The sequence below is a fragment of the Manacus candei genome, unplaced genomic scaffold (assembly GCF_025592945.1).
Source record: "Manacus candei isolate 608988 ecotype Guabito, Panama unplaced genomic scaffold, ASM2559294v1 h1tg000025l, whole genome shotgun sequence".
Classification (NCBI taxonomy): domain Eukaryota; kingdom Metazoa; phylum Chordata; class Aves; order Passeriformes; family Pipridae; genus Manacus; species Manacus candei.
The window spans coordinates 2878763-2897803 of NW_026138073.1; the positions used below are offsets into that span (position 1 = coordinate 2878763).

General features: G+C 42.9%; 1 protein-coding gene across 8 annotated transcripts in view; it reads right to left on the reverse strand.

The window, feature by feature from the left end:
• Window positions 1–19041, reverse strand: part of CHL1 (cell adhesion molecule L1 like) — a 134709-nt gene that overhangs the window by 42251 nt on the left and 73417 nt on the right. For 7 of the 8 annotated variants that reach the window (XR_007904690.1, XM_051788627.1, XM_051788629.1 and 4 more), the window contains 7 exons: window positions 17412–17601; window positions 15312–15417; window positions 13586–13776; window positions 5475–5597; window positions 4288–4458; window positions 2045–2092; window positions 31–151 (listed from right to left, as the gene is read on the reverse strand). Coding sequence is in view for 7 of the 8 variants with exons in the window: in XM_051788627.1 (XP_051644587.1) it covers window positions 31–151; window positions 2045–2092; window positions 4288–4458; window positions 5475–5597; window positions 13586–13776; window positions 15312–15417; window positions 17412–17502 (851 nt within the window). In the remaining variant the exon portion in view is untranslated. The remainder of the gene's footprint in view (window positions 1–30; window positions 152–2044; window positions 2093–4287; window positions 4459–5474; window positions 5598–13585; window positions 13777–15311; window positions 15418–17411; window positions 17602–19041) is intronic. The other variant, XM_051788628.1, reaches the window with a different exon arrangement.

Here is a 19041-nt window from a genome sequence, read left to right on the forward strand (position 1 = left end):
TTAAGTTGTGCAGCATTGTGCATTACTCACAGCCCTTCAGCAATGCATTCGAGGAGCAGGACACCTCCCTTGATGACAGTGACTGATGAGCTACTGCCAGCAGATTCAGGAGGGATCAGCAGTTTGGGTTTTCTTTCCTTGATAAAATTTGCTGAAAGATAAAATAAAGTAGAAGTCAGACATGAACTCTTAGGGCCCTCAGTAATGCCCCAAACATCATTGCTGTCAGAAGGTTTCAGACATCGATTTGAACGTTCTCTTTTTTATTTATACAGTTTGAGGCTAATCCAGGACACTTATTTCTCCTGATAAGAGTCAGGAGACAAGTACAGTGATATCAACAGGCAGCAGTACTGGTGAAACCCCTTTTCCTACAGTTTTATGTCCTGTTTTCCAAGCACTGGCCCTTCCTATCATTCACCTCATCCAGTCTGGGTACACTGGTGCTCTCAATTGCTGAGCTTCTGGTCCACACCATCTTTCTTAACACCTTTCTTCTACACTGACTTTATTATGTTTTAAACCTCAGATGAAACCCCATCTCTCCTGACTTGAATATTGCACAGAATTGCTCTTCTTGCTACAGTTATTAAATCTACAGTAATGGAGATACAATTTGTAGGGAAGACTGTTAAAATAATAAAACAAGATTGACTTGTATTTGATTGCAACGGCCCATTTGTTCCAGGCTGCCAAACAAGAGTTTCATGATGAAACACAGAGAGAGTTCAATGCCTGCCCAGTTATCACTCTCATCACAATTAGCACAGTAATGAATAAGTCCCCAAATGGTCCTAGTTCTTCAAAAATAGTCAGTTATGGATGATTTGGTAAAAGACCACATATATCTCCCTGAACCATTTTCAAATTTTTCATTTCTTCCTCCCCTTGCTTTGTATCTCTACAAATCTGTGTCACAAGTGCTCTGAGCTGCAGCAGAACCCTCTGGATATGCTCACACATTTCCCATCTGCCTCCACCTCCTGCTTCCAAAGGCAGGCAGTGCCCCTTCCCAGCAGGAGTTCAGATATCCCTCCGAGGGAAAAGCTGGGTTGGAGTGTCTGTCACACCTCCCAAGACCTGCTTGCTCTGCTCACAGGGCTCAGCCTCCACAGGCAAAGGCTTGAGGCCTGATGAGTGCTCCAAATCATCCATCCCAAAAACCCTTCTCCGAGCTTGTCCAGCAAAGCAAGATCTTTCATGAGGTTCGAATCAGGCATTTCAAAAAAGACCCAGAGACTCTCAAAGCAATTCAGCCAAAGAAATCAGAGTCAAGAGCTACCAAAAAAATCCAAGACTCTAGTTTTTATACATTTGAAACAAAATTAACTGGGTGGAGAACTGCAGGAATAGCCACTAGCTGCCTTCTGGCTTATCCTCACTGCCTGCATAAAGCTCAGCAGGATATTTCCAGGTTATTTTTTCACAGAGAGGGGTACAAAAAGCAATGGAAGCTGGGAATCCTCAGGATGAGAAATGCTTTACTGTAGTCCTTACCTGTGGGGGGTAACATGCAGGTCAAGGTATAGACAGAGAGAACCGCCTCTCATGTACAGGGAGGGTTGTGTCCATGGGGACAATTAACTCAGAGCACCCAAAACTCTGTAAATCCACACCTTGAGCTCCCCCTGAAATAATGCAGCCCCTGGGTGACCCCTTGGACATGAATTCATGGTGTCAAACCGTGGTTCCCTAATCCCAGAGTCCTCTTAACTGCCAGAAAAAGATCTGGAGTGTCCAGCTCTGGCTGCTGCTCTGAGCTGATAACACAAGAAATCCAGAATGTCACCCTCCTTACATCATGTTCTGCAGTGTGAATGCTTCTTTCTCAACTAAAAAAAGCTACCTTTTTATTAAAAACCCTGCAGATTTCTGTCAAAAACTACGAGATGAGTAAATTGTCCTCCACGGAGCACTTAAATCCAACCCATCACAATCAAAAGGCTTTTGTGATTTTTTTTATTTTTTTTTTTACCAGCTCCCATTTCATCTCAGCTGGTGGATTCTCAGTTTAAAGGCTAAAGAACAGATGCATTCAACTCACCCTTTGTAACAGCAGCGTTAGGTGAGCCTGAGTCATTAGCATGCTTTACTGAAATAAATAAAAGTGACAACCAAACACAAACATGCAGGGTTGAGATAGAATCAAAAGAAACAACAAATCAACCAAAACAAAATCATGCCCCACCCCAACCCCCCTCAATTTCTGCCATAAAAGAAAGAAAGAAAAAAAGAAAAAAAAAAATAAAGGAAAGTAACAGATGAACAACAATTTTTTTGAAAATACAATGGAGATTGTTCAAATATATGTATTATTCTGCAAAATACTCCATGGGTGATGCAATCAGCTTTTCAACCTTGCTATCTAGGGTAATAAAAAAATCACTAAGGTCTAAGTATCCATTAAAAAGAAATGGTATCAAATTTATTTATTCTCTTGTTTCTTATTGCTTAAATTTCCTTATATGTCTTTTTTTTAATGCAGTCCCTCAGCAGGGACCTGGCACAGAGTGGGGTGGGCAATGTCAAGCTGAGTTTACAAAACCCTTTAATTTATGTTTCACTTTTTTTTTTTCCTGGATCAAGTCTTGTGGCTTTGATGACAAAGTGGATACACTGAAGTGGGTTTTTGGGTCACTTCCAGGGCTATCAGTGGCCCCACAGCCAAAGCCCATCTAATTTTTCTCTGTGTGTGCACATGTGGGGGAGTGGACCCAGTGGAAAACCCACAGGGAGCAACATTTCCTCTGGATATTTTTCTCACAATTATTATCCCAAGATACACTTTAAGCAAGCATTAAGACACACAAAGCCACTATTAATCCTTTATCTTTTTATCCCAACAAGAAAACACTCAGAATCACATATTAAATATGAGATTTTCATTCATGAAGGAAAAAAAAAATCTCCTTGGCTTTCTGAGCTGCATAAGCCCCAAAGGTCAGAAGTATTAGTGAAACAGAAAACTGATATTAAGGGCACAGGGAGCTCAGTGAGTGGTACAAGTGATAGCACAAATTCTTACAGCCAGAAGAGGTACAGGCAGAGCAGGATGGGCCTCCAGCTGGTTTAAGCTGCCTTAGTTCCACCAGCTTCTGTTGGGCTTTGCTGATTTAGCACAGCTGGGACTGTGCCCCAAAGGCTGGGTTTATTTTTCTTTTTCCTTGGGTATTTGTATCCTTTTCCTCTGGTTCTAATGGTGTAGGTGTACAGCCCATCCAGTCAGGGCTGGAATCAGGGGTTTGACGCCACAGCAGGTTGTGTACACCCAAAAAAATGGACAGGTTTGATGGAGCTGGGAAGGGGCTGGAGCAGCAGGAGAGGCTGAGGGAGCTGGGGGGGCTCAGCCTGGAGAAAAGGAGGCTCAGGGAGGACCTTCTGGCTCTGCAACCCCCTGACAGGAGGGGGGAGCCAGGGGGTGTTGGTCTCCTCACAGGGAACAAGAGGGACAAGAGGAAACAGCCTCAAGCTGCACCAAGGGAGGTTTAGGTTGGATTTCAGGGAAAATTTCTTCACTGAAAGGTTTCTCCAGTGCTGGAGTCCCCAACCCTGCAGGGATTTTAAAGCCACGTAGATGTGGCACTTGGGGAGCTGGGTTAGTTCTGGGCTTGGCAGTGCTGGGAGAACAGTTGGACTCAATGATCTTCAAGGACTTTTCCAACCTCAGCAATTCTGAGATTCTGTCGGAGAGCAATCCCTGCACGCCCCAGTGAGACTCGGGGGCAGGGCAGTACCTGAAACCACCTTTGGTATAAAACCCTTGGAGACTACAGGAAAACAGAGATGGAAAAATAAATAAATAAATAAATAGATAAATAAATAAATGAAAATTTGATGTTCCCTACACAACATTTCATGGAGAAAATGGAAAGGGCCTCGTGTGTGACTGCTGATATTGAGGGCAGCCTGGAAAGCACCGTCCTTCCCAACCACATGGATGCAGCTGGAGGTAGCCACATAAAGTCCTCAAAACCCAGTGAAGTCCCATCTGTCAGAGACCTGCAGGACTGCAAGAGAAGCAGATTTCCCTGATACATCATTGGCTTTCCCTGTAGGGAGAACAGGAGGAAGAACGGGGCACTTTTGGGGTCCGACAGCTGCAAAAAGCTTTTCTGGGTTGAATTTAGCCCTGAGAATAAGGTTAATAATGCAGGAAATAAGCTCAGTAATGTGCCCTTTCTTGAGAGAGCATCTCTTCAAAGACACAGGGCACACATGGGCATGCACTGATGCCTGGGGAGTTCAAAAAGCACCAGAAACCAGGGAACTGCTCATGCCCAGACTTACAACGGGAAACCTTCAGCGTCATTGGCATTTTCTGCACAATCGTCCTGAGCCTTGGAAATGCTGCAAAGCAACAATAATCACTCCTACTGTCATTCTCCTCCACGTTGGCGAAGTACAGATCTCCCTTAAGGCTCATGGAGACCCTTTCATCTTGTGGAATGTGCTGCAAATCTGCAAGAAGAAAATAATTGTGAGATGGTAACGGCACTGAGCTGCTTCACTAATGCTCCCCTCTCATGTGCTTCCTTCCAGATACAGCCACAAAACAGAACTTGGATGCAAAAGAGACAGAAAACACATTGCAAACAATGGGTTACTCATAAATATTCAACGTACAATGTACAATAAATATTTTTCTGTAACAGTATATACCTATTTATAACATAGATGGAAAATAATTGATAATAAAAAATACACAGGGCAAAGTTCCTGCTCAGGTGAAAGTAAATTTTCAGCATCTCTCCCCAACGGAAAGGTCTGGAATGGTGATGTGGAGGTCACCACTGACAGATGTCTCCCCAGCCAGTCTCCCAAGCATTTTGCTGTTCTGTAACTCCAGATTAGGGCAGGGCACGTTTGTAGGAGCTCAGGTTGCTGTTCTGCCTCCTTGCTGATCCAGCCTAATGCAGGTCTGTGCTAACCAGGCCTGGCAGGAGCAGAGGGGCTGCCTTAAAGGATCAGAGCCTTAGTCTGGCACCCTGTCTCTGCAGGTACTTGGGCAGCATCCCGAACAAACCCTTCATGTCATGGAGACAACAGGAGTTACTTTGCTTCCCAAGAGCCAGAAATTCCTGCAGAGCACAAATGCTGCAGAATAACAGCACAGAAACCCACAAGGAACTAATGGATTATTTTTTTCCTTGGTTTCATAAATCAACCATTAGTTGATGAATATTGACACATAATATCCTCTCTCCATAAATGCAGGAATCCTCATTATTGGTAGTCATTAAGTGAAATATGAGCTTTCTGATAGCTCATCTTTGATAACTTGTTGTGTCAATCCACTCTACAACTTGTGTCCTGTGAAGACAGATCTCCATTCTTCATTTTTGAGTATCCAGATATTTCTCCCAGGCACTTGCACAGTTCTCATTCCTATCAATTATGAATCTGCAATGACACTGCTCTGGAAGACAAATGTTTTGAGTCTCCTTGCATGAATTGTGCCAAAATTGTTTACTTACCAATATTCATCCAATAGATATGCAAAGGTGGGATGCCTTTTGGGGGGTTACAGTGCAAGATCACAGAATCTCCATGCTCCACATCCAGAGGCTCGATTTTTTCTTTGGGGAACTTTGGCACACCTGCACAAAGAACAGAAGTTCCTCTTTTATTGGTACCTTTTGAAATTTTGTTTTTTCTTTCCCCTTTAATGTCATTTTTAATAAAATATTTACCTTAACAACTTCCTTTGGATTCCTGCCTTTAATTAGTATTCTTATTTATGAAGTGGTGCAGAGTAGGAAACCTCTGCATTTACTCAGAGTAGGAAATCCCTGCATTCAAGGATAGTCTGAGTAGGAATCCCTTCATTCACAAAGTGCACAGACCATGGTATTGAAAGCCAGGCACTGAATGGGGATGTTTAACACTTGTTTGTGATGTCCCTGTGATTTGCTTAGGCTTTATTTTAACACATTTATTTGCAAACTCTTTCTACAGCTCCTTTGTTTGCACTGTCTGGAAGGGACAACTCCAAGCCCCAGAGAACCACAGCCTAAGGCCAAGCCTGGCACAGAGGGCTGTGCACTGGTGGGTCCCCAATTGCTCCCAGGAGATGGGAAACCAGCCTGGGAGTGCAGAATGTCCTGGGAAGTGCTGGCTAAAAAGTGGTTCCCAAGAAGCCACTGCAAGTCCCTGCAGGTGAGGACAGACATCAGGCAGCAATTCCACCTCGTGCCTGGAGGTGTCCCAGTTCTTATCCAGCTCCAGAATCAGAGGGAGCAGGAAGCTGGTGCGAAGCCTGTGTTCCCTCCTCATCCCCCTGGGGTGGAAGCTCAGCCCTGCAGCCCTGCAGACTTCCCCAGCAAGCTCAGGATGCAGAGACAGGCTTTGCACAAAGATTGCACAGGGGAGCACAAGGGCTGCACTCTTTGGGCTGAAATAGAGGTTAAATAGTTGATGTTTAATCACCCAGAGCATCAGCACCGACACCAGCAGACTGTGCAAAGTCAACCTGGGCAACCTCAGCAGCCCAAAATTCAACCCAAGGGCATCTGAGAAGAGGGGGAGTGGAGCCCACCCCAGACCAAGCACTGGGAGGCTGCAGCTCAGAGATTATCACCAAGAAACCAGCCTGCAAAATGGAACCACTCCTCACAGGAGTTTAGCTCAGACAGTTTCAGGGCTGACGTTGCCTCCTGCTTTCATTTCAGGCAAGTTCAAACTGGCAAAAAAAGTTTCAGTTCAAGCAACTGCCTCGACCAGCAAAATGAACAGCAATTAAACAGCAAAGGAATGAAAATGTCCTGGCTGGGCAGAGCCAAACTGGCACAGCAAATATCACCATCCTGGTGTTCAAGTCATGACAGGGAGCTCTGATGGTGCCTACACAGCCTGAAACAACAGTGGTCCAGCAGCTCTGCAGGGAATCTGCAGCATCCTAAGGAGGAGGGTGGGAAATGCAAGGACAGGACTCTGAGGACACTTTATACATTTCAGGATTAGTAAACACAAAAAGAAGCAATCATTACAGTGCTGATTGCCTGGATGCAGGCTGTGCAGAGATTTTATCTCCAGGAGGATTATTAGTAGGTTATGAATTCTTAGGAGAGGCAAAATGGAGTTAATGAGCATCACCCACCCTTGTAGGTGAAATTTCAGGTGAAAAAGAAGAACTACATATTTATATCCAGTACATTCAGCAACCTACATTCTTCAAGTCCTGGAAAATACATCTGCTGACTGCAGAGGTGAATGTTTTCCAGTAGGAAAAAGCCAATTTGTTGATCTAAAGCTTGTTTATTCCCAAGAAACATCACTTTTAACAAAACTTCAAGTAAGCTGGATCAAGTGAAAGATAAGGGATTTCTGACTAAACCAGAGACCAGTAAATAGACTAATAGTGGGATCATTCATGTAGGACATTGGAAACTTGTTCAAACTCATTTTTTGCCTCATTTAGCACAACTAAATCTAGGTCTCCAGTCTCCCAGTTGGGTGCCATAACCACTGGTCTTCTCAGTGAATTTCTGTAGCCAGTAATTACAGAATTACACAAAAATATAGAGTCCCACCAGGAGAGAGTGAAAAGTCATGCTCTCAGTGTCATTAGCTGGGAGCACAGACATTCATCTCCAAAGTGTGGCCCAGATTTGGCATCTGGACTTCACTGGGGGAAGCAGCAATTTGACCCCAAACGTCCTCCACCTCAAACAAGCACTTGCACTGCAGGTGACTGAGCCTTTTGGGCTCTTCCCTGCTGCTTTTTTTGCTTATTGCACCATGAAAAAGATAGAAAAACCCTGATTTTCCCTCTCATAACACACAGCTTTGAGTGTTTTGAATCCTTGAAGCTTTGTAAAAGAGGAAAACTCAATTTCAGGATAAATTCCTGAGCTGAACCTTCTGACAAGTGCATTTTTTTGTGATCTCAAACACTAGAAAAATACCTGCTCTGAATTCTTATTTATTAAAAATAAGAAGCTACTCTCACATTAGACTTTGGCTTTTGAGCAGCAGTCTCCAGTACATATATGTCAGCAATATTTTGGATTTTTTTGCAGTGTTCCTATGTTCTAAATAGGAGATATTCCAGAATCAATCACTACTGATTCGTGGCTGATCACAGGAGCTGTCACAGCTGAATTAAGCTTGAACAGCCACAGGGAAGATGAAAATCTGCACACCTGACATGTAGACATCTCCTAAAAGCCCTCCATGACATCTAAAACTCTCAAAATACCCGGGAAAAGTTTCACTGCCCAAGTATTTTTTTTTCCTGGGAAAGGCTTTGCTGCCCAAGTATTTATTCCTGACAAGGCAGTACAGTGACTGCTGTACAGCACTCAAAAACCAGCCTTAAAAGTGCTTTGACAGTGTGTGAACCATGGAAATGGAAGATTATCAGTGTCCAGAGTCATTTGTGCAGGGAGCCAGGCTCTGCTTAATCCCTTGGGGTGACTCAAAGTTTAATGAGAGGAGCCTGAAGCACCACTGGGAAATGAGGGTGGCTGGGAGAAAATTCAGAAAAGAGCCTGAGTGCCTCCCTCCTCCTTCTTATCTGGTCAGAAAATGCAGTTTCTCAACCAAAAATAGACAGGAGGGACACCAATACAACGCAATACAAAATCCAGATTTGAGTTTAGCCACACAAATTCACAAATACAGCAACCAGAGCTGGGTTTTCCATCCCCAGAGCTGCTGACTTACTCAAGTATCCTTTGGCACACTTTGTCCCACAGCTTGGTTTTTGTCCTGCTGCTGACTACAGTGACTTCACACTATAACTGTACCAATTATGGCAATTTATTCCAATTTATATGAGAATATTTTACACGTTTCTCAGTGAAATGTTGAGAACTTGAAAGAAAAGCATTTCTCCAGGTAACTTGTCCTTGAGACCCCTGTGTCTTGTTTCTATTGGTATCTGATATAAAATGGGAGTCAATTCTTAATGTTAAATCAACAACAAATGAATACATTGTGAAGCTATTGTAGAAAAACATCACTATCCACCAGGTCTATTTTTATAACCTTCTCTGTGGATGTTGCTGGAGATTTGTCCTGGAATAGAGGGATGCTTAGCCTGATCCCTCATGGATATTCCTATATTCTTCCTCGCAAATAAATCCTTAAAGGATGTAAAAGTGAGAGAAAGCAGAAACAGTCAAGAAATTTTGTTATCCCAGCAATTTCCAGCTCCTTGGACACTTTAATTAGTATTTAATTAGGATTTTTCATGCAGATCTATATCTTGTGCAGCAAACAGCCCAACATATCAAAGAATCTCAAAAGTGATTTACAGTCCTCAATCACAAGTGCACTGAATGCACCTTGGGAAGCTTCCAGTGCTCATCTCTGCACCTCAATTGATATTCTGAGCCACAGGAGCAGTAGTTAAATCTGTAATTTTCATTGCAGCCTTTGAACTGTTTATGAGATGTAATCCTGCTTATTTATGGATTTTTTAATTGTTGCATTAAATTGAAAAAGTTACCAAAGTCTGGCTGCCAAGAAGACTGTGGCTGTCAGTCTACTCTCCCCCAAAGATGTGGGGTGGAATCAGGGATTTCTTTTTCCTGTATAAATCTCTCTATCACCCTTTCCAAAGTGATGGTTGCTGACAACAGAGTGAAGCCAACCATTTAGAAGGCCAGTAAAGTTCTCATAGGTACAGGACATGGGTTTAGGAGATAAGAGGGTTACATTTGATTCCCATCACCTGCAAAGTCTCAGTGAGTTCCTCTCTTTTGTTTTATTTTCCATGGAGGCCACACTGAACACAAAGTGGGTTACTGAGACCTCCTGCTTCAGTGTCAGCTCAGCATCTTCTACTGATTTCACAATATTCACATCTGGGTTTTTGAATATTAACACAGGTTTGGCTTTCTTTGGGAATTCTAGAACTCACTGAGCACAGCCTGCCACTGGACAGTTTTATATTCAGCCCAAATTTCCATCCTCAGATCTCTGGGCTTTTGGAGCAGCAGCTTTAGATATACTGAGCATAAATCTTAAGGCAATCTACCGTGAGGAGTCTTTTACACCACAGTTAATTAAAGAAGTTTAAACTGTACTTCTTCTCCTTCCTCTGGCATGGGGCCTGCTCACTAATTCAAGCAACAGATTCCCAAAATCCAGGAGGAGGGGAGCTGAAGTCTGTGTTCTCACCATTTAAATTCATTTTCCTGCTGCATGTATCTTGTAACAATCTGGCCTTTGTTAGTGCTGCACACAGATCAGATCCTCAGAGCCCATTCTTCCCCCTCTCCTTAATGTCAACCTATATAGGGGAGGTGGGGTATTTTCATTATGTAGGTGAGATTTAATGATCATTTCTGCTGACATTTCCATTGCTTTCCTGGGATGACTACTGTGAGTAAACAGTCTTTTGTTCTCCTTTTCAGCAGCCACCTCACAGACCCAGTATTCTGCTGCTGCAGTGTAAATGCAATTTATGAAAGAAGCTGGCCCTCTCTGACTGGCTGGGGTTTTCTTCCCTTCACTGGCACAATGACTTGCCAAGTAGCTTCACATTTGACTTGAATGCAGCTGGCAAAGCTCTGCCACCTCTACATCATGCCATGAATGCATGGAGTGATCTCACATGTACCAGTCTCTGCTTCAAAACCTGGGGGTGAATAGAGGTGATTTATGCCCAGCTCCTCTGTCAGGGATTGCTGATTTGCAGCGGATCTGTGCAGCAGCAGCTCTTTCACTTGGCCACAGTTGTGGACCATCCAGCACTTTAAAAAAGCAAATGTGTCTTCTGTTCCTCTCTGAATCCTGATCTTATTTGCAGCATCTACATTGCACCATCAAATGAAAGAACTGATGGCAGAAGAGTACTAATAACAGCAAATGTGCTTTAAGAGATGTATGAGTTGGGTAAATCCCTCTAATAGATTATCTGTACCATGTATTTATTTTCTGGGTTTAGTACTTTGCATATATTAGCTCTAAAATTCCTCCTGCACTTGATAACAGCCATGTTTGTAACCTCTCAATGAATTTGTTGCTAACTGTTCCCAGTATATGTAATACCTACTCAAGCTGTATAGCCAATTTTTCATTAAAAGCAAAAAAATGTCTGCTCTGAGTAAAAATTCAATAATCCCAAATAGAGACATCATTGTTTTTCATGTTAAGCATCTTTTTTAGTCCAGGAGCAATGGAATATGGGAATATTCTGCTGCTGGAGGTCACATCCCTTCAGTGAAATGTGACACTGAGGTCCTCAACTCCTCTGAAGTGCGATGACTTTGAGACATTTTGCTTACAAGAAGTCACATGAACCCCACTGCCCTGGCCAGGCTGCAAAATGAGTAACCATGTCCTGTCTAAAGCTGAGGAACTGCATCAGGCTCCTGTTCCTGCCTGAAATTCCAGTGGCATCAGCTTTACTGTCCTACCTGTGGAGCCAACTTACACCATCAGCTCAGCAAACCTCAACTTACTGTCCTAAAACTTTGTGCAGTTCTCCTCTACTCTGGAATGACATTCCCTTAAAGTAACTGCATGTTGGTAGAGATTAAACCACAGAGCAAGAGATGCAATCTTGGGAATTCCTCACAAACACCAAGCTGTGGCATCAGGGAATAGTGTGCATTGCAACACAAAATAAATTTCCCAAGGAAAAAAACATCCATTGCTGAATCTTTTCTTCCTATACCTCCCCCAACTGCATTGTGCAGCCTGTTCCATGTTCTCACCCTGCTCCACCATGGAGCCAGGGAACTTTCTTCTCCTTTCTACTCCCACTAAGAAGGTTCTGCTTCAGATTTTTCTCTTCAAATTTCATATATTTCAATCCCGAGTTTAAGACAGTTGTGTGTTCATCTTCCAAAATAAAAGGGATGAAATGTATTGGTACAAAGACACTTGAATCAACTTCAGGACATGGTCTAGTGTTGGACCTGGTAGTGCTGGGTTAATGGTTGGACTCCATGAGCTTCAGAGGTCTTTATCAACATTAATGATTCTTTGACTCTATAACATTGTCCTAACCAGGACCTTGAACTTTATATCCATAAATCCATATCCATAAATTGCATCCCACTTCTGCAAACCTGGTCCCTAATCCCCCATTTCCCTCTCTGTGCTGGTGATGGAAGGACAAGTTTCCTGGACCACTAATTTTCACTACTATATTTTTGAGCTCATTTTCCACTCAGTTCCAGGCCTTTCATATCCTCCCTGTAAGTATTTATTATCCCAAAGCCAGACTGCTCCTCACATCAGACTAATGAACTCCCAGCTGATTGAGTCACTTCCCCTGGAGCTTTCAAACATTTGCATCAGTTGCTATTTTGCTGTAAAAACCTGCTATTTCTGTCATCCTTCCCCCAGCTTCTGATTCCCTGTTCCCAGCTCGGAGATGGGACTATATTGTCCTCCAGTTCCTCACTGGAACAGCCTTCAGTCATGGTTGCTGGGCTGAAATGTTACAGTCTTATGACCCTTAACAGCTTTTGCTTTCCAATAAATGTTTGGAAAGCAAAAGCATCACATAATTTCTCATTCTTTATCAAATAAAATTACCCAATATCAGAGAGATCATGCCAAATTTAACTAAGAGTTTCTCCAGACTCACAAAGTGCCTTTTACAACCTGTCACCAAAGTGATCTGACTCCAACCAATTTTGTCTTCTCTGACAACAGCTTCCTAATCCTTTATTGCCCACTACATTTTAAATTTTTAATATAATTCTAACACTATTTCATGAGCCATCCCATTACTTTTACCTTTCATGAACAGCTAATGCCTTTCAATAACTGTACTGCCCTTGGATAGCTACTCTGCCATATTTTCTGCTATTTGCTTTATCTCTCTAAATATTTTAATTCCTATATTTTCATGATGTGCTGGCATCAGCTCACAAACAAATTGTCTCTGCCCAGATTAGTTGGAGAATTTAGCAGCCTACAACTCTCATCAATATTTATGCTTTCTTCTTTAGAGAAACAGGAAAGTATTAGAAGTGGAAGAAGAAGCAGTGGGTCTAAACAAACACAAATCAGAAAAGAATTCTTATGGGTTTTATGGCAAAGGCAAAGCAAGTGCTTTACAAAGGCATTTAAAAAGCCAAGTCAAAGCAAACAATCATTTTCTGTTGTTGAGCTTTCAGCTCTCCTGAGATGGCTATCAAAAAGTTGATACTAATTTACTCACTAACTCATCCTCTAGAGGCAAAGTGGGGCAGAAAATGCTCAAAAAGCAAAAGTAAATAATAAATGTTCTCCCAAATACTGTATCTGGGAAAACATATCCATAATCTACCCAGTTTCATTTGGATGCAGTTGGGAAGGAGTGTCAATAGCTGCACTTGGGAGTTGATAGTCCAGGGGTCTTGTCTGAAATCCTGCATCCAGATTTGATTCCTGTCCTCAAAACCAGCAACTAAACTAAATCATTACAGGGAGCAAATAAGAATTTTTCCTTTGAATATTCACTGAGTAACAAACAGTTCATGTTTCACCCTACACCACCTTAGGAACCAGTTCTTTCTCATTTCGTTTCAGGAAACACAGTTCTCATCTAAATAATAACAATAGTAATAATAATAATAATAATAATAATAATAATAATAATAATAATAATTTCAACCCAAAAGTAAAGTGAAACCCTTACTTGGAACAATAAGCTCGATTTCTTCTGACATGGCAGTTCCCAGCACATTGGAAGCAAAGCAACGATATTTCCCTTGAAAATTGTTGATGATTCCTCGGTTCTGAATCACAAAAGTTCCAGAGTTGTTGGACGTAACTATCCTCGGGTCAGACAACAAATCAAATGGTTTTCCATCCTTAGTCCAGTTAAAGCTGAAAAATAAAACAAGTGTTAGGAAGGGCAGGTCCCAGAAGAGCACTATGGGACTAAACCAGGGGTAAATGTGGGTCCAAGAGTGTTTTATTGAAATAAAAGGATGTAAGAGGGGAGAGTTGAGTGGCAAAACAACCACTGTGCTGCTCTAACTTGGGTTGGCTCTTGGGCACATCTCTCCTTTTGGACACTTTGCCTTTGGAAATAGGAACACAAGGACAGCAAACGAGAGAGACCATCTGTGACAGCAAGAACCAGCCCCTGAAAGGAGCTGGAGGTTTGCAGAGGGCTGTGTCTGTAGAAATGTTGGTGGTTTGGACTGGCAGGAGCTTTTCTCACCATCTCCCATGGCTGGACCCAGAAGAAACAGAGATGATCCCATTGAGCTGCTCCTTGCCACAGAATCACCTGTAGTTTTAATGTTACTGGGGTGTGATTTTGATAAATGCTGAAATATTTGTCACAGGCCCTGTGTCTGGACTTCTCAGATGGACTGAAATTTGGCTGCACTGATTCAAAATCTGGCAGTTGGAAATCACAGTATAACATGCATTCACTGGGAGATGTACCTTTTTTTTAAGAGTATTGTTTCAAGAGAATAAATTAATGTCGACAAAACTGTATATTTTGTCACTTCACTAGTTTTGGCAAAACTGCCTTGCTACAGCATGGAGGGAATCTGGGTTCCTATCACCTAACAGGCACTATCACATCACTTTAAGAGAACAGAAAACTTCTCATTGATGCACTGACAATCTGTGAAACAAAGGGAATTTGTTATCATGCTACAAATCCACATTTAGAGCTCAATTAAAAAGTGATCAAGTAATCTTGATATAAAGTAAAGAAAACCCTTTTTAAAGTTTAAATTGTGTTGCAGAGAAAGGAGAATGGAAGGATTAAAGACTAAAAATGACATGCAAACCAGTCATTAATTTAGCCCATTCAGTGTGGAAAGTCTCAGGAGGAGCTTTTACATTCTTGTTAATCACATTTTCGTTAAAAATCTTTCTCTTTTCTGCACTGGTGTAAAATACCTAAAGTTTATCTTTGGATATTTATTTGAATGACTCCTTATGTGTCCGTTTGTAACATCACCATGGCCCTGATGATGTCAGGTACAGACAAGTTATCTGATAAAATGCAAATGTGATGTCTGAATACATGATTTAATGTGTTTGACATTTTTAAGGTGGCTGTGGAAAAGGCAGAAGAGCAGCTGGGCTCCTTTGATTATTATTACACACCTCCTATCTTTTGCAGCATGGCCCAGACAAGGTTTTTTTAAATCATGGGGTGAACTTGGCACGTGCCAGAGAAATGGAACATCTCCCAGCAAGAAAAAACATGTTGATACCTGCTCACAGAGTGAGGGGAGGGGATGGAGCAACAAAAACTCAGTGGTTCAAGTGGAAACCCAAACCTTAACCGTGATGATGAGCAGGTTAATGTGCACCAGCCACCCACAGCCAGAACAATGTTTGGCAAAGGTTAAAAGCAAACAGTTTCTGCTGCTTCCCCCAGCACTACTCACGTGGGATGTGGGTTTCCTCTGGCTTCACATTTAATTGTAAAGTCCTCATCAAAGGGGTAGGCAACCTGGGTGTGGGATTGCTCCATGATTGTTGGAAGCTGTGAGACTGAGCACAAAGAGGTATCGGGTTAAATCACCAGGCAAGCAAAACAGAGCTCCCTCAGGTCCTTCCTTGGAAAGGGACAATGCCAGGATTGCCCCACTCCTGCTAAAAGGGAGCCTTGGCTTAACAAAAACATGATCATCATCTTCCTGGTATGGACAATGCTCTCTGCTTCCCCAGACTGGTCACTGGCACTGCCCCAGTGGCCAAAGAAAGGCTTGGCTGTGCCCAGCCCAGGGGCATCACCTGCCTCAGTGGCCAAAGAAAGGCTTGGCTGTGCCCAGCCCAGGGGCATCACCTGCTCACGTTGAGAGCTGGGACTGTGCTACCCCTGCAGCCAAAGCACGGGGCCCTGGGCTGGGGAATTTATCCATAGGGCAAGTCAATAACTGGCTTTTAATCCAGACACAGATTCACACACATGAAGCAGCAGACTTGTACCTCTGTCCTGGATAAAATTGCCAAGAAATCCATGGACTGCAAGGCTGAGTTAATACCCCTCCAGGGTGCAGAGTTACCACTCACACGGTCACGCAAGGATGTTGCGCTAACATTGTTTTTTTTCTGAGGGAATTAAAGTGTTGCAAATGCCTGTGTAGCAGAGCCACACGAGGGAGAACACTCCCTGCAGCAGGGCTGGGGATAATGGGATCATCACATTGTTATAAACAGCCAGGAAGAGAATTAACATGCTCTTTGGTTGCTATTTGGAGTCCAGGAAGCTCAAAGCTGGAGCGAAATGTCTGATCGTATCGTGTGGTCTCAAAGCTGAACACTTTCTAAGACCACCAGCTTCACTGATCAGAAAGAACTCTTTTTATTAAAATATAAATGCTTCATTAGAGCAAATTAATGGTGATGTGGTTCCCTCACGTAAAAGCAGTGGGTGCCCAGGCAGTTTGTCCTGCACTTCACAGGCACAGCTCCACTTCTGCTTTATTGAAACTCAAGGAGCTGCTGCAGAACCTTCCTGAAAAAAAACCCTCTACTTTCCAATGCAAATTGGGACAGCTTGAAAAAAATCTCTAACCCTGCTTGGTTGCCTTCCCCTTTGCAGCCAGGGCTTTTGGCAGCTCCAGAGTGCTGACAGCTCACAGCAGCTCCACGGGACGCCCCAAAACTGGCTCATGTCCTACTCTGAGGCCACATCACTCAAAACCCTGCAAAGAGCCTACATTGCTTTTTCCCTTAGGTTTATTTGTTTATTTTCCCCCACCATAATTCATAAACCCCAGTATTGTTGAGTTTTGCTTTGTTGAGGCTGTTTAACCACCCCCCCCAAAACAAACAAACAAACAAACAAAACAAAAGAAAACAACACCCTAGTGTGGTTTGCAATCTTCCTGGTCCATTTATGTTTGGAAAATGCAAAGCTCAGAGGTCTGGGCTGTGCTCCAGGCAGTGGGGTCCATGGGCTTTGCTTGGATTGTTCCCTATGAGCCTCATCCCATATTTTACACGTGTCCTGGAAGCACATGGACCGTGTAAAACAGGCAGTTTAAATGCACCACAGCCAGAGAGGGACACAGGAGGTGCTCCCTTGGGGGGGATACAAGGTACAAAATACCTCCCTGGGGACCAACATCCACCCTGAGCCACACAGCTGCTCCTTTTCCAGGCTGGAATGGCGGGTTGCAAGACAAGAAAACAAGGATATATGTACATCAAACAAGCTTCAGGGAGATTCAGAATCAAAATGAGGAATTTATGTGAAGGACAAACCCAAACCCTCGGAGCTAAGCTGTGTGTTGGATGGCAAACACCAGATATATGTTATTAGACAAGTTCACTGCTACATTTAAACAGGCAAAACCAGAGTAGCTATTCTTTGTATCACACCTGAATTTCCCAAAGGTCAGGTTGTGGCAGGATTAAATTTAAAATGGAGCAACTGGAAAGGAGGATTTAATATTTTTTTTTCTTCAGGGGAAGTTTAAAAGGAAAAAAGGGGATATCAAACAAAACAGCAAAGTGTACAGCAAATAACTACAACTCACCTGATAATGGTATTTCAATAGCTGCTGCCAAACTCAATACAAAGAAAAACAGGCATATGGTGATGCCTTTTGTGCTTAATAGCATCTCCATCACTCTTCTGTAAACAAGGAGTCCAAACAGAATGAGAGATACCTGGTGCTTCCTCTCACTGTCGCTTCAAATCAGACGTAGGGATGTGAAAGTGGAAGTCTAGTGAGGGGAAGAAACAACAATATTACCCTGCAAAATGAACTTGGGTCTAACAAAGCTATAAATTAAGTAAATGCTTCAGCTAAACGGCAAATTGCACTAAGTGGTCCAATTTCCTCTCCTCTCTCTCCATCCTTTGGTTTCAGGAATAACCCCTATTACATCTCTAACAAAAAAAAAACATACACAAAAGTACAACTCTATTATAGCACAGAAGGATAATTATTTTTTTGGGGGGGTTGCAATTAAAAGTAGGGATGGTTTAAAATGCAGTATATTTGTAATCATTCCAGTTCATAAATTTTTCTAATGAGAGTTGTGTAAGTTGGAAAGTAATGTAACAGATCTAATGAGAGAAATTTGGTACACTAATGACCTTGTTCATAAATCTCATCTGTCTTTTATCTTTCATTTATGCTTAAAAAAAGGACACAATCTCATTTAGTTCATTAATAAGGACCAGAACATGAAACATTTGCTTTTCCTCCATAATCCCAGAACTCCTATAGGTAGGTTTTACACATTCCATTAGACACCCTTAGATTCTTCATTACAAGGCAAAAATGTCTTTTAGCTGCCAAAAGGAGACATAACCAGTGCTAATGAGTATTCAAGTGTAATTCACAGAGAAGTGAAAGTCTGGTTTAGATCAGACAGCAGGAAGAAATTGTTCCCTCTGAGGGTGGGGAAGCCCTGGCACAGGTTGCCCAGAGAAGCTGTGGCTGCCCCATCCCTGGAAGTGTCCAAGGCCAGGTTGGACGGGGCTTGGAGCAACCTGGGCTAGTGGAAGGTGTCCCTGCCCAAGGCAGGGGGTGGCACTGGATGATCTGCAAAGTCCCATCCAAGCCCAAACATTCTGAGATTCTTTGATTCTATGGATGTGGGTGCACAGAGGATTTCATGCAGCTTCATTCACAGTATCTCAGTGAATTGTGAACCACTCTAAGGTGTGTTTGTACCTGTGAATCCTCTAAGACATAACGCTAAGGGACATCAGTCCCAAGAGAATTTAGACCTCATTGTCAAGATAATTTCACAAGAGCCATTTTTAAGACAAGTCTACTGTGCTGGAGCAAAGGAGCAACCCCAGCCCTGTGCAGCACAGTGAGCTCTGACTCCAGTCACCAAGTTCACAGGCAGAGCTGTACAACCATGGCAATCCATTTCCAGACTAAGCCTGGCTCAAACACAGCTCTTGGATCTTTGCACATCCCACCCGGTTAATCCAGGGATCAGAAAAGCAATCCTGGGATCACCGGGAGCAGTTGGCACTGGGGGCAGGCGGGAGGTGGGACCAGGGGATGCTCGTCCTTGCCCAGCACAGTTGGAGCAGGGACAGAGCTGAGCCACAGCCCACACACACACACACAGGGTTTTCTCCTCACCGTTGGTTTGCTGGACCTCTACAAAACACAGGCACAAAGCAGAGATTCCCCTTTT